Below are 15,175 nucleotides of genomic sequence, written 5' to 3' on the forward strand. Positions count from 1 at the left end.
ATTGAGAACACGTGCTGTCGGTAGCTGCAGTCATCAAGTTTAACTAAGGCAGTGTACATTGAAGTTTATATACATTTTAGGGGGCAGTGCTTAGGGATAGAGACAAAGCACCAGGGAGACGACCTTAAACAAAGCATGCAAATTAAGTTTTCAGGTATAGGAACCCGCCCCAGACTCTAGAGTGTTGCATGTCCTAATTCAATCAGCATACCTATTCAAAGAATGGGAGAGGGGCTCCAAGAGCCATTAACAACAAAAGGTGAGCCTCTCAGTAATCTAAATCATTAGTCATACAATAGGGCAAACAGGTACTGGCACAAAACTCTTGCTGGAAACTTTGCTAAACAGAATCATTCATCTTTACCTTAAAATGCTAAATATAATGTACTTCACCTTAGTATTTCATGTGATGTTATGTCAGGATGTAGGATCATCAGATCTTAAAGAGATTCTTAAATTTGTAATCCCACAGTGACTTGTAACTTGTAATGAAAACATTTGTGCTGTGAGTTATCTGTACTTTTACTCAAGTATGGTTTTCAGGTACTCTTTACAACTCTGCTCTTTCCACATTGACGACTTCTAAAACAGTTCTCTTTCGAGTGAATCCTCATGTGGACCTTAAGGTTACCTTTATATCCGAAACTCTTTCCACACTGACCACATGTAAATGGCTTCTCTGCAGTGTGAATCTTCTTGTGGTGCATAAGGCTTCGTTCCTGTATAAAGCTTTTGCCGCACCGAGTGCAGGTGTAAGGCTTTTTTCTAGTGTGAGTGCTCATGTGGGCTGTAAGGCCTCCTTTTTGACTGAAACTCTTTCCACACTGTTGGCAGGTGAAAGGTTTCTCTCCAGTGTGAATTCTCATGTGGATTTCAAGCGTTCCTTTGTCTCTGAAACACTTTCCACACGGTTGGCAGGCAAATTTGCTCTTTCCAGTGTGAATTCTCACGTGGACTATAAGGTTCGCTTTTTGACGGAAACTATTTCCACACTGTTGGCAGGTGTAAGGCTTTTCTCCAGTATGAATTCTCATGTGGACTTCAAGGTTTCCTTTTTGACTGAAACTCTTTCCACACTGTTGGCAGGTGTAAGCCTTCTCTCGATTGTGAATTCTCATGTGAACTGAAAGGTTTCCTTTTACAGTAAAACTCTGTCCACACTGTTGGCAGGCGTAAGGCTTTTCTCCAGTATGAATTCTCATGTGGACTTCAAGGTTTCCTATATGTCTGAAACTCTTTCCACATTGTTTGCAGGTGTAAGGCTTTTCTCCAGTATGAATTCTCATGTGGACTTCTAGGCTTCCTTTATGTGTGAATCTCTTTCCACACTGTTGGCAGGTGAAACAACTTTTAGTTCCTGTCTTTTGAGCACTGTTTTGTGATAAAGTCTTTTTAGCCTGTGTCGATCTTTCCCCAGTCAAGAAATCATGACTCGCTGCTTTCAGTGTCATTAGGTCTAGGGCAAAAATAGACAAGACAATTAATGCATAAAAACCAACAACATGCTCTTTACAGGACAGTGGCCACCAAGGACTGAGTTTGGACACCCCTGTTAAAGTTTAGCTATAACTTGCCTCAACACACCTGACTGTAAGTTTCTAGTAAGCCTAGTAGACCTTGATTAGCTGGTTTAGGTGTGTTTAATTAGGGTTGGAACTAAAGTCTGCAGGATGGTGGCCCTCCAGGAGTAGGATTAAACATGCCTGCTCTACAATCGATCCTATCCTATGGATCAAGGATGGGCAGCTTTGGTCCTGGAGGGCAACTGTCTTGTAGAGTTAAGTTTTATCCATAATAAAATACACCTACCTGAATTTAAGCAGTCCTGATAACTTTGGGTTTAATTTTGGGGTTTGGTTAAATTTTGTAGGTGTGTTTGATCAAGGATGGAGCTAAATTCTGCAGAATAGTGTCCCTCCAGGACCAGAGTTGCCCATCCCATCTATAGATCTTCATGTACTTACTTTAGGGTTAAGGTTAGGATGACGGTTTGGTTTAGGGTAAATTGCATGTAATTATGCATAATTCATATGTGTTACTACAGTAACTACATGTAATGTGTAACAATGACAGTAAAATAAAGTGTTACCCCAAACTCTAACCCTAACTCTATAGTAAATAAATGCAGTTATGTTACTCAGTACTTTTTTTAGTAATTGCAATGTAACGATCATCAAAATAAAGTGTAACCAATCTAATTACTGTTTGTGTTTGACCCGTAGGTGGCACTAATTGATGTGGTCAGCGTGGCATAACAATGACAAATTTCTGTGTCGATATGCAAAAACATAGCAAAGTTACAGCTTCAGGTTGTTGTTTTTTTTTGTCATTTTGAAGTTAAATAGCAGCCTTTTTTAAGGTACAATGGTACTGTAGTAAGAGCAAATTTCAAGTTTTGTTCAATTATAACAACACCAAGTGGCACAGTCCCACTGCTTTTTTTTGTGTGTCCTCAGTCAAGCTTGGTAAAAATATCTAATTTCATTTAGGATTTACAGACATTTACATTTTTGACCACATGTCCAGAAAACTACCTATGTCCGATTTTATTTTTACACTTAATCAAAATTTTGACTTTTGGCTTGTAATAAAAATCTACTCACCATTATGTTTTTCCAAACCTGTACAAGTTTCTTTCTTCTGTTAAACACAAATTTTGAAGAATTTTGGTAACCAGATAGCTGACAGTTGCAACTGACATCCATAGTACTTTCATCCTATTGAGGAAGTCAATGGGGGCCGTCAACTGTGTGGTCAAGATTCTTCAAAGTACACTATATTGCCAAAAAGTATTGGAACCCCTCCAAATCATTGAATTTAGTTGATTTAGGTAATTCCAATCACTTCCATGGACACAGGTGTATAAAATCAAGCACCTAGGCATGCAGACTGCTTCTAAAAACATTTGTGAAAGAATGGGTCGCTCTCAGGAGCTCAGTGAATTCAAGAGTGGTACCATGATAGGTTGGCACCTGTGCAATAAGTCCATTTGCGAAATTTCCTCACTACTAAATATTCCATGGTCAACTGTTAGTGGTATTATAACAAAGTGGAAGCAATTAGGAACAACAGCAACTCAGCCATGAAGTGGCAGACCATGTAAAATCACAGAGCGGGGTCAGCGCATGCTGAGGCTCACAGTGTGCAGAGTCAATAGCTACAGACCTCCAAACTTCATGTGGCCTTCAGATTAGCTCAAGAACAGTGTGTAGAGAGCTTCATGGAAAGGGTTTCCATGGCCGAGCAGCTGCATCCAAGCCTTACATCAAGTGCAATGCAAAGAGTCGGATGCAGTGGTGTAAAGCACACCGTCACTGGATTCTAGAGCAGTGGAGACGTGTTCTCTGGAGTGACCAATCACGCTTCTCTGTCTGGCAATCCGATGGACCAGTCTGGGTTTGGCGGTTCCAGGAGAACGGTACTTGCCTGACTGCATTGTGCCAAGTGTAAAGTTTGGTGGAGGGGGGATTATGGTGTGGGGTTGTTTTTCAGGGGTTGGGCTTGAACCTTTAGTTCCAGTGAAAGGAACTCTTAATGCTTCAGCATACCAAGACATTTTGGACAATTTCATGCTCCCAACTTTGTGGGAACAGTTTGGGGATGGCCCCTTCCTGTTCCAACATGACTTTGCTTTGTGCACAGTCACCTTGCCGATGCTAAGTCCATAAAGACATGCATGAGGGAGTTTGGTGTGGAGGAACTTGACTGGCCTGCACAGAGTCCTGACCTCAACCCAACAGAACACCTTTGGGATGAATTAGAGCGGAGACTGTGAGCCAGACCTTCTCACCAACATCACTGCCAGACCTCACAAATGAGCTTCTAGAAGAATGGTCAAAAATTCCCATAAACACACTCCTAAACCTTGTGGAAAGCCTTCCCAGAAGAGTTGAAGCCGTTATAGCTGCAAAGGGTGGGCCAACTCCATATTAAACCTTACAGATTAAGAATGGGATGTCATTAAAGTTCATGTGCACGTAAAGGCAGGCATCCCAATAATTTTTGGTCATATATAGTGTATCTTATTATGTGTTCAGCAAAAGAAAAACTCAAAGGTTTGGGACATCAGGGCGAGTAAACGATGACAGAATTTTAATTTTTCGGTGAACTACTCCTTTAATGTTTATTGACTCATAAAATCCATGCTAATTTACTTAGTTTAACACAATTTTCTGAATTTATTTTAGTTTGTATCAGTACTTTTTAATCATTTACAGAATATTAACAAAACATGTAAATGACAATTTCATACAATTTCACCTCTAGCCTCAATATTATTAATTTCTAACCTGCACCTGTACCACAAATGACAAGGTAAATATTTTTCACTGGTTTCATCAAATATTATCAGTTCACTCGGTTCTACTTCAAAATGTTTTACACACTTCCACTGCTGACTTTCCTCCATATGACACACACACACACGAAATGGTTGATATAGGGACTATGTTCAAAATATTTCAATTAGGACTTATTTATTGCTTGATTTAATGTTGAGTTCCTGCTATTTATGTTCAGATATGTTAAAATGTTAGTAAAGCACTTTAAAAAAAGTGTTTAGAAAAAAATATTTTCCATTGTTCTCTATTCAGAAGTAGATATTGGGTTTAATGTTGCAGAAAATAATTGTTTTGTTTTGGCTACTTCTGTAATGTTTTCTGTAAGATTATACTTCAGTATATTCTCTATTTCTGTAGAGCTGGACATTTTAATAATGATCAAAAGTTGTGAGAATAAAACCAACCTGTTTGTTCCTCAATATCTTCACGTTTCAGACTGAATGTTTCTTCAATCCTTATGTCTTCAGTCTCATCTTTAATAAACGCCATCTTTAAGAAGAGATTAATGAACAGTAACAACAGTATACATATACATATAGCTTTTACAGGCTGACAGCGCATAGGACAGATTTTTATTGCTAGCATGATTTCACTATGGTTATAATAATATTAATAATAATAAATGTTAAGAAATGGCCAGTCCAGTACCTAGATGGGCCAACTGCCTTTAGTGACTGTTGCTATGTATAGTTGGATATACACACAGACAAGACATGGCGCTCTCAAGTAGGGCTGTGAGGGTAGGCATGATGTTAATATAACTGCTTTGTCGGACATAAATGTGGATACAGTGTTATGACTGGTTAGATCGCCTGTCAATCAAACTCAGTCAAAATCAAGCACGTCATCAGAGAGAGAGCGCAACACAAGCAAATGGTCTGTAAAAGTTTGGAGAAAAAAAGGAAAGGCGGTGCAGAAAATGTTCGAGTAAGCAAAAAAAGGCTCTTAAGTCCAACGCTGCCAACTGCCTAAAATTAACCAAACTCTTTTGGGTTTAAATTCGGCTGCTGCAGCGGAGGACAGTGCTGTAAAGGTAAGAAAAAAAACAGAATAGCTAGCTCAAGTCATTTTCGTGCAATTCACGCTACTTTGCTCCAGGGTTTTTTGTTGTTGTTTTGTTTTGTATTAAACAGTTGTAAGCTTAACATACAACGCGTGTATATTTTAAAATGTCATTGCTTCGTGATAATTGGTTACAAGTGTTAGCTAGCCTGTTACTGAATTACATGACTGAAATATCAGCAGATTAGGTGGGATTTAGGGTAAACAGACTGCTGTACGCTACTTGCAATATAGTCAAAAATACTTCAAAAACGTATAGCAATCCAGGTGAAAAAAAGTACACTTCCATAATGTACTTAAAGTGCTGTATTTTCACACACTAATTTTGTACTTCATAGATTGTTCTTAATTTTGTACTTCCATAATATATATGTATATGTATACATATATTTATTTAATTCTTTAGTATTTCTTAAGATCATCTTAAGAACATCTAAGTGTACTCAACTGTGCTATTTTGAGACGCCATGAATTAGAACTAAAATGTGCTTTTAACATACACTCTCTGTATTTGTAGTTTTATGGGTTCAGGTGTACTACAAGTGGTAACTAAATGGTGTCTCAAAATAGCACAGTTGAGTACACTAAGATGTTCTTAACATTATCTTAAGAAGTACTAAAGAAGAATTTTTAGTATAATAAAGTACAAAATTAGTGTGTGAAAATAGGGCACTTTAAGTTCATTATGGAACTGGGAATGCGCATGTCCATGGGTGTGGTAATGTGGGCTGGTGTGGCTACAGTGCACTTGGGTAAAGTTGGTTTTATATTCACACATTCGGACTTCTGATAAATTCAAATGTGCAATAAATTACTATTTGCGAATTTTAAGCAGCGACATGATATTGCCAACCAACGATTGTCAACTTAGAACATTTTTCACAGTCGATCAAAATAGGCAAGTATTGTTTTAATGGGATATTTACTTGTGAATGTCCACTGAATGTCCAATGTAGTGTGATTAACAAGGCTATTGAATACGGATGTCCGAATGTGCAAATATAAAACAAATTTTACCCAAGTCTACAGTGCCAGGGCTGAATTTTTGTCCCAGTCTACCCCTGTAAGGGTTCCTTGACCGGAAAAATGTTGAAGACCCCTGGTTTATAGCATTAGCAGAGATAATTTATCCTTAAGAAATTTTTAGTTATAATTTAATATATTTAAAGACAAAAACACAATTTGTTCAGTAAACTAGGCCTACTGATGATATATAGAGAGAGAAATGAGACGCAGATTTACTGTTTCTCATCAGTGGATATGAGTTTTACTCACACAAATATCCTTCATTACAGTTAGATAAACACACGATATTAAATAGTAAATAAACTAATTAAACATCGCTTGTTTAAAACAAAACAAACAACTATAAATCACTGAACTGTTTCTATCGATTAAAACAGCTTAAATTCTTAAAACAAACCTTTTTTCAGCAGAATCACAGCAGATGCAGGAACGCGGCGCAGTCTTATGACGTCATGCAGTCACTCCAAAATAAAAGTCCTGTTCAGACGCTGCATTGTCTGGCTGCAGAGAGACTTGACAATTCATGGGAGAGTCCTGCTGCTGACTGAGGCTCCTAGTTTATTCTCCTCTTTCACAATATACAATAAAACTATTAAATCTATTGACTCTCTGTTGAATGTGTTCAGAGGAATTTCCTTATTCAATTTTCTGCTTCACTCATAAAAATGTCACAATAGTAAAGTTTTTTTTGTTTGTTTGTTTGTTTTTTCTTTGGTGTTTTATTACAATTAGCATCCAAATGGAAATATCTCTTCATCATCCAGTGTCTTTATGTTTTGTACCTGATCTCAGACCAGTTTTATTAACATTTTAATTACATGTTTGTATAATAAAAAAGAAGCGCTGTAGTTAATAGTCTCTTATTGGCCTGAAGCTCTCCATAAGACAAACAAAACGAGCCCTGGAAATGAATAAAGAACACATATTATACAAACACTTTACACAGTTTTGACCAGCAGGCGTCGCCTATGTGTGTCGTTTCGAGTGATTCACTGAATCATTTAGTGAAGCATTGGTTCCACTGATTCAAAGTTTTATTTCTTTCATCAATACGTAACGCTAGTTTTCTAAAGAATTATGACATTTAATTTCGCCTTTAAACATGGATTTTGGATTGATCTATTTTTGGAGTTTCCAATGATAATAAAATGTAATTCAGGCTACATCCACACGATGCCGGAGCTTACCCTATCCAATGTTTTTTTTTCCTTGTCTCAAGAAATATCTGCGTACACACGAAACCACTGAAACGATTCAAAACGATGTAGTATACATGCCAGACCAGTATGTGGCACTGTAATTCTGCAATAGAGATACACTTAAAACATTGCTGTGTCCGTTATCGCATAATTCACACTTTTGGACACTTTGGCTTTAACGGACATTAGACAACACTGCAAAATCAAGCTGTTATATTCATATATTTATTGTCCAACATTCCCAATTTTTCTGATGTATGTCCTTAATTTAATTTCATATGTTGGTAATAATTCAGTGTTTATAAGCCTTTTAAAGAATTTTAACCCAAACTGACTGAGAGGTTTTGTGAAAAAAGTGGAAGATTTAAACACAAAGTGTGTAAAATAAACTGTTAAAAGGATTTGATGATCACTAGTTGTAGTATTCTTACATTCTGCTAAGAACCAATCACATGTCAGAGACATTATATCCTATGTTCTTATTGGCTATAGCACTTGCCAGTAAAGTTCATGCGGATTGGCTCAAAAAGTCCAGTGTGTATTATGCTGAGGAAGAGTTAACACTCATGTTACGAGTCTGAGTCGAGCTAATAAATCCTCATGATAAGACTAGTCTGCGTGCACCCAGAGTATCTTTGAATACTAATCATTATAACAAAAAACACAACATGGTGTCAGAGTGAACGGATCATATGAACAAAGATGGATACCGCTGGAGTTCCAATGCCCACGATGAACTGGGACGCAACTAACCTGCCTGAAGCATGGCGCAAGTTTCAGCAGCACGCAGAGCTGATGTTCAGCGGACCCCTGAAGAAAAAGGGTGAGGATGAGAAATGTAGCTATCTTCTCCTATGGGTCGGAGAGAAGGGCCGTGATATTTTTAATACATGGTCACTGTCTGCAGACGAAGCAAAAGTTTTGAAGTCATACTATGACCGCTTCACAGCATACGTTGAACCCAAAGCGAATGTGATATTTGCACGTTATAAATTCCATGAAAAAATGCAGGGAGACCGTGAGCCTTTTGAGCAGTTTGTGACAGACCTGCGTCTGCTTGTCAAGGACTGTAATTATGCAAACAGTGATGAGATGATCCGCGATCGCATTGTGTTCGGGATACATTCACCGAAAGTGAGAGAGAAACTTTTGAATGTGGGCTCCGAGTTAACGCTCGAAAAAGCGATAGATGTCGCTAGATCTCATGAGTTGGCGCAAGCACAGCTAAAAACTATTTCAAGCAGCATGAGTGCTTCACGTGAACATGCAGTGCACGCAATCTCCCGCCATACATCAAAAGGCACAGTTCCAAAGCAACGCAACGCTAAATACACAAAGAAATACAGCGAGAAGTTGAAACTTAGGAATGCTACCCCAGTGCACCAAAAAGGATGCGGCTACTGTGGAAACAAACCTCACGCTGATCGATCTCACTGCCCTGCAAAAGGAAAGGTGTGCAAAATATGTGGTAAATTAAACCATTTTGCAAAAGTCTGTCGCTCCAGCTGTGAGAAAACTGTCCATGCAATAAGTGAAGAACATTCAGACCAAGTTGAGTATGAAGAGCTGTTTATTGACTCGGTGACACAGGGCAGACAGAGTTCAGACACAGAGCAAGCTTTTGTGTATATTAAAATAGGTCCAAAACAACTTGAAGTCAAGTTCAAGCTAGACACTAGATCATCTGCCAACGTCATTCCCCTGCATGAGTATAACAAGTTGAACACTCATTGCACTCTGCAGCCGACATCTCGCCCCTTGTTTGGCTATGGTGGTGAACGCCTGGCGGTAAAAGGCAAATGTGACCTGAAATGCAAGCACAAAGACATTGAGATGGCTATGACATTTTATGTAGTTGACACAAATGCACCCCCTGTCATAGGTCTAAAAGGATGCATTGACTTTGGCCTCATCAAATTAGTACTATCTGTTACAGAAACACCGATAGAAGTGCCTATCTTGAAGGAGTTTGCAGATGTTTTCAAAGGGAATTGGACTATTTCCTGGTGAGTGTACCATACACTTAGATCCGCATGCAACCCCAGTAGTCCACCCACCCAGACGTGTTCCTCTCGCACTACGCGGCCGTCTCAAAGATGAGCTTGAGAGCATGATAAGACAAAACGTCATCGTTAGAGTCACTGAGCCTACCGAATGGGTTAACTCTATGGTTGTAGCTGAAAAACCACGCACAGGTCAGCTAAGGGTTTGTCTGGACCCAAGGGACCTTAACAAGGCAATTAAGCGACCTCATTACCCATTACCTACTCTCGAAGATATAACGTCCAAGCTAGCTGGTGCCCGTTATTTTAGTGTCCTCGATGCTAGATCAGGGTATTGGGCTATTAAGCTCACTGAGGATTCTTCAAGGCTGACCACTTTCAACACACCTTTTGGGCGTTACCGTTTCCGACGTCTTCCCTTCGGACTGATTTCAGCCCAGGACGAGTTCCAGCGAAAAATTGATGAAACGTATGAAGGTTTGAACGGGGTCATGGCCATTGTTGATGATATTCTCATCTATGGTAAGACCAAAGCTGAACATGACGAACACCTCCATGGTATGCTCCAGCGTTCCAGAGAGAGAGGAGTCAAGCTCAATCCAGAAAAGAGTATCATCTGTGCCACAGAGGTGAGCTATTTTGGACATCTCCTCACTGCTGAGGGAGTAAAGCCAGACCCTGCCAAAGTTGCTGCCGTAAGAGACATGGAGCCACCTAAAGACAAAGGGGAACTCGAGACAGTGCTAGGTATGATCAATTACCTCTCTAAATTTGCACCTGGTCTTTCTGATGTCAACGCACCACTGCGACAGCTCCTAAAGGAGTCAAGTGAGTTCGTTTGGGATGCCCAGCATGACAAAGCCTTCGAGAAGATAAAAAGGGCTACTCACATGCATACCAGGACCAGTCTTGGCCTATTTCGATCCTCTCAAGGAGATCAGGTTACAGGTTGATGCTTCCAAGTATGGGCTCGGGGCAGTCCTGTTGCAGGATGGAAGACCTATCGCGTACGCATCAAAGTCACTCTCTGAATGCGAAATCAATTACGCTCAAATTGAGAAAGAACTCTTTGCCATTCTATTTGGTTGCAAGCGTTTCCATCAATATATCTATGGCCGTCAAATCGTTGTTGAAAGTGACCACAAGCCCCTTGAGTCAATAATGCGGAAATCCTTGGCATCAGTTCCCCCAAGGCTACAGAGGATGATCCTTCAGCTCCAAAAGTACAATTTTACTATTGTGCATCGACCAGGCAAGGATATCCCTGTCGCAGACACATTGTCCAGAAAGTCGTTGTCTGACCAGGACACAAGCCTAAGTGAGGGTATGGATATTCAAGTGCACACAGTGTACAGCAGTCTTCCTGTCAGTGATTCAAAATTGGACGAAATCAGAGCTCAAACTGAAAAGGACCCACAGTTCCAGACACTGAAAGGAGTGATACAAAGAGGATGGCCTGAGGAAAAGAGGAAGTGTCCCGTGAGTGTGTCAGAGTTCTGGAACCACCGTGATGAGCTTTCGTACCTGCATGGAATAATCTTCAAAGGTGAAAAGATTGTCGTTCCCACGAGCTTTCGTGCAGACATGTTGTCACGTATACATGCCAGTCATTTAGGCATCGAGAAGACCAAGCAGAGAGCCCGTGACATCATGTTCTGGCCTGGGATGGGGAAGGAAATAGAGAACATAGTTAGGAAATGCTCAATCTGCCTCACGTATCGCCCCTCCAACACCAAAGAGCCAATGATCAGTCACAAAATTCCAGACAGGCCATGGCAAGTTGTGGCTACCGATTTGTTCACCTGGAGCAATGAGGATTATCTTGTTACAGTGGACTACTACAGCAGATATTTTGAGCTGGACAAGCTCAGCAGCACAACCTCAACTGCTGTGATAGACAAACTAAAAGCTGCTTTTGCACGACATGGCATTCCAGAGGCTGTCATCTCAGACAACGGCCCCCAGTACAGCTCGGGTGAGTTTGCGGCGTTTGCAAGAACGTGGGAATTTAAGCATACCACCTCAAGTCCGTGTTACCCGCAAAGTAATGGACTAGCAGAGAAATCTGTGCAAACTGCAAAGATGTTGCTGGAAAAGGCTAAGGCTGACAAAAGAGATCCACACCTCAGTCTCCTGGAGTATCGCAACAGCCCTGTCGATGGTTTCAAGTCCCCAGCTCAGCTGTTGATGAGTCGTCGCCTACGGTCAACCCTACCAAATACCAATCAGCAGCTCCTGCCGAAAGTCGTCAGGAGGAAAGATGTCAGAGCAAAGAGGTTACAGAAACAACAGAGCCAAAAAAGCTATTATGACAGATCGGCTAGACCTTTATCTCAGCTCAAGGTGGGACAGGCAGTTCGAGTACATGAGCAAGGATACTGGAAACCAGCCGTTATCGTCAGATCAGCCGGCACCAAGAGATCGTATCACGTGCGTACTTCTGATGGACGGGAATATCGACGAAACAGACGTCACCTCCTGGACACGAAGGAACCTCAGGACAGTTCTGACATATCCTTGGGACATGATGGTGTTGAGCTATGTGAAACACCAATCAGCAGTGCACCACACAATGACATTATACACACACCTGACCACACTGATGACCTGCCCAAATCCGTCACTTACAGAACCAGATATGGACGCCAGATAAAGCCCAGAGTCATTCTGGATCTGTGATTGTACAAGGGTGTAGGCGGATCGCTGCCCTTAAAAAGAAAAAAAAATTGTTGTTCATAATGTTCAATGTAGTTTGCGTTTTGTATGTGACAATCCATTATTGTGTGAGCACATACAGTATGCTAGTGCTTTAGTATAATACTATATGGATGCTCTAGTTAGTACATGTGATGTTTTTTTGTTTTTTTTGTAAGCTGCATATTTCTTTCACTTAATACGATATGCAATATGTTCTTTATATTGTTTATTTCAAAAGAAGGGGGATGTAGTATTCTTACATTCTGCTAAGAACCAATCACATGTCAGAGACATTATATCCTATGTTCTTATTGGCTATAGCACTTGCCAGTAAAGTTCATGCGGATTGGCTCAAAAAGTCCAGTGTGTATTATGCTGAGGAAGAGTTAACACTCATGTTACGAGTCTGAGTCGAGCTAATAAATCCTCATGATAAGACTAGTCTGCGTGCACCCAGAGTATCTTTGAATACTAATCATTATAACAAAAAACACAACACTAGTGATAGTATTTTATTCTGTGTTGTCATCATTCAGGTTGGATTTCAGCTTTAATGTACGTTTTCTTTTAACAAAGCAGCTGATATTGCCATAGAAACTTTCCAAGAAGTTGCAGCTCCATGCATAGGGTTGATTCCTTGGGTGTCATCTCAAGGCTGTCATAATAGTTTACGTTTAATGTTCTTGAAAACAATTATACCGAGCAGCAGCCCCCTATATTTATGATTAACAATCAAATGATTAATTGGTTAAAACTAGTTGCTATGAATACAGGTGCCATCAGTTGTCTTCTTATGAATGACTTGTTTGTCATTGAGTCAGCTGTTGCTGATGCAAAGTAGGCCCTTTGTTACCAAACATCAAGTAACTAACTTAGGATACAATTATGAGTCATTTGCAAACATTACACTGTTGGTTACTTTAAAACTAACCTTAATCTGGGAGATTAGAGGGATATGTGAATCTGTTGATCTGTTAAAGCCACAATATGTAAATTTTCGCTGCTAGAGATCGCTCATTTCAAACAAAGGCGAAGCTCGGTGACACCTTGATTTCAAGGTGGGAATCATGGGAGGTGTTGTCTTCGTGTCTACAGCCGGTGGAAAAGAATCAGGACAGGACAGTCCTTTCGCTTCCGGTCATGTGCACGTAGGGTAAAGCAGCACTGTTTATCATATTAGATACATTTGTGTGTTGAAAGTTGTTATAGTGCTGCTATGAGACACTTGTTGCACACTGCAGTAAGCTAGATCGATATTAGTCATGGTGAAACATGGTACTCGCTGTAAATCAAGAAAACAAGAATCAAACAAAAAGACATACAGCTTGTGCCAGCGCAAACCCTCTTTTGGCATTAAAAACTACTGTCAGGATTTACTAAAGACACGCAGTGTAAAATTAGCACTGAAAACGCATGGACTGAGTTGTGCGGCTGACCTTATTGCATATGCATTTTTAGGAGTTTCCCTTTCAGATGGAAAATGTATGGGAGGAGAGTATTTAAATGAATCACACAATGCAATTTACTAATATTTGCGCTTGTCAATTTACTGGTATTTACGCCATTATTTAACGCCCTAAAAAAGCTAGTCTTAACCCATTTTGCGACATGGCTGCAGTTGTTGCTGTTAGGAGGAGACACCGCAGAGAACCGAGAGCGCATGGTAGAAGGATGATTATTAATTAATTAATTAAATTGCGACCCAACTCTAATTTGCACTGCCCTTGATATATTACGTTAGTCATTATGTAAATGATCTGACCGTGTCTGTGTTCTTTCATTTGCATGTCAGCAGTAGATCACATGCAAAACTTGCCACTCCCATCAACACATCTGGTTTGCTGGTCTATGGCAAATTGCATGGATATTATAAGCAATGAGTGGATCGCTCACCTGAGAGGAAAAATGAACTGCTGCCAGATCTCAATCACAGAAAATCACATTTTATTTGATACAAATCTAACTAGACTTAGCCAAATCACTAACAAAGAAATCACTAATTGATTTTCTCCATAGGGAATTTAAAAAAACAACAATTTATAAACTGTTTTTATATATAAGTCAGAAAGTCCTACTGTAACTAACTATCAGAGGATGTTAATCAATGGTCTGTGCGTTTGTTAAAGTCATCAGTTTGCATAATTTCAACTTATTTTTTTAAAGAATAATGATATTTTTATTGATTATAGCCTACTTATATTTATTATAATTACAATTTACTTTTTATTTATAATAATCTGCTAATACTAATTATGTTATACGTATTTTTAATTATTAATTTAAAAAGTACTTCTGGTATACATTACAATTGACGCCATTATGTTTCTTATTTGTCATGTCTGATTTAGATCTGTGTCTTAAACTGATACGTTTAAAGGTGAAGTATGTCTGCGACACTAGGGACACTTAGCGGAAACACAGCATATTTAGGCACGTCTCAACAGGTAAATATGGGATACTCTCAATAAAGTCTAACATATACTTTTTGTTGTGTTGCTATTTGTCATGAGCAAGCAAATGAGTAAACCAACACTGTCTAGAAAGAACATGAGCATCTTTTTTATTAGCTATAAACCCATTCAGTGTTTTTACATGACGCCACACCCAGCATAACCGGTTAAAAAAAAGTCACCACTCGCCACTGATTTTTACATATTAAAAAATCAAGTTGCATAGCATTTATATTATTTTTAATAAAATAAAAATCTTGCGTAAGGAAAATTTGCTTGTATCTTTTAATTCTATACTTAAGAAAAGTAAGAAACCACATTTTTTATATTTGGAAGCAAATGTCTCTCTTAAGAACATCTACATTGCAGAATTTGACTCACTACATAGGCAGCAACTC

The 15,175-nt window shown here is 39.4% G+C and overlaps 1 protein-coding gene across 4 annotated transcripts in view; it reads right to left on the reverse strand.

The window, feature by feature from the left end:
- Window positions 1-529: 529 nt before the first annotated feature.
- Window positions 530-15,175, reverse strand: part of LOC137005952 (gastrula zinc finger protein XlCGF57.1-like) — a 779,808-nt gene continuing 765,162 nt past the window's right edge. The window contains exons 1-4 of one of the 4 annotated variants that reach the window (XM_067366488.1): window positions 6,826-6,867; window positions 4,989-5,072; window positions 4,745-4,829; window positions 530-1,456 (exon numbers count right to left, since the gene is read on the reverse strand). In XM_067366488.1, the coding sequence (XP_067222589.1) occupies window positions 540-1,456; window positions 4,745-4,829 (1,002 nt within the window). In that variant the 5' untranslated portion in view covers window positions 4,989-5,072; window positions 6,826-6,867 and the 3' untranslated portion in view covers window positions 530-539. The other 3 variants (XM_067366487.1, XM_067366486.1, XM_067366484.1) reach the window with 3 other exon arrangements.

Source organism: Chanodichthys erythropterus, chromosome 3 (assembly GCF_024489055.1).
Source record: "Chanodichthys erythropterus isolate Z2021 chromosome 3, ASM2448905v1, whole genome shotgun sequence".
NCBI classification, from domain to species: Eukaryota; Metazoa; Chordata; class Actinopteri; order Cypriniformes; family Xenocyprididae; genus Chanodichthys; species Chanodichthys erythropterus.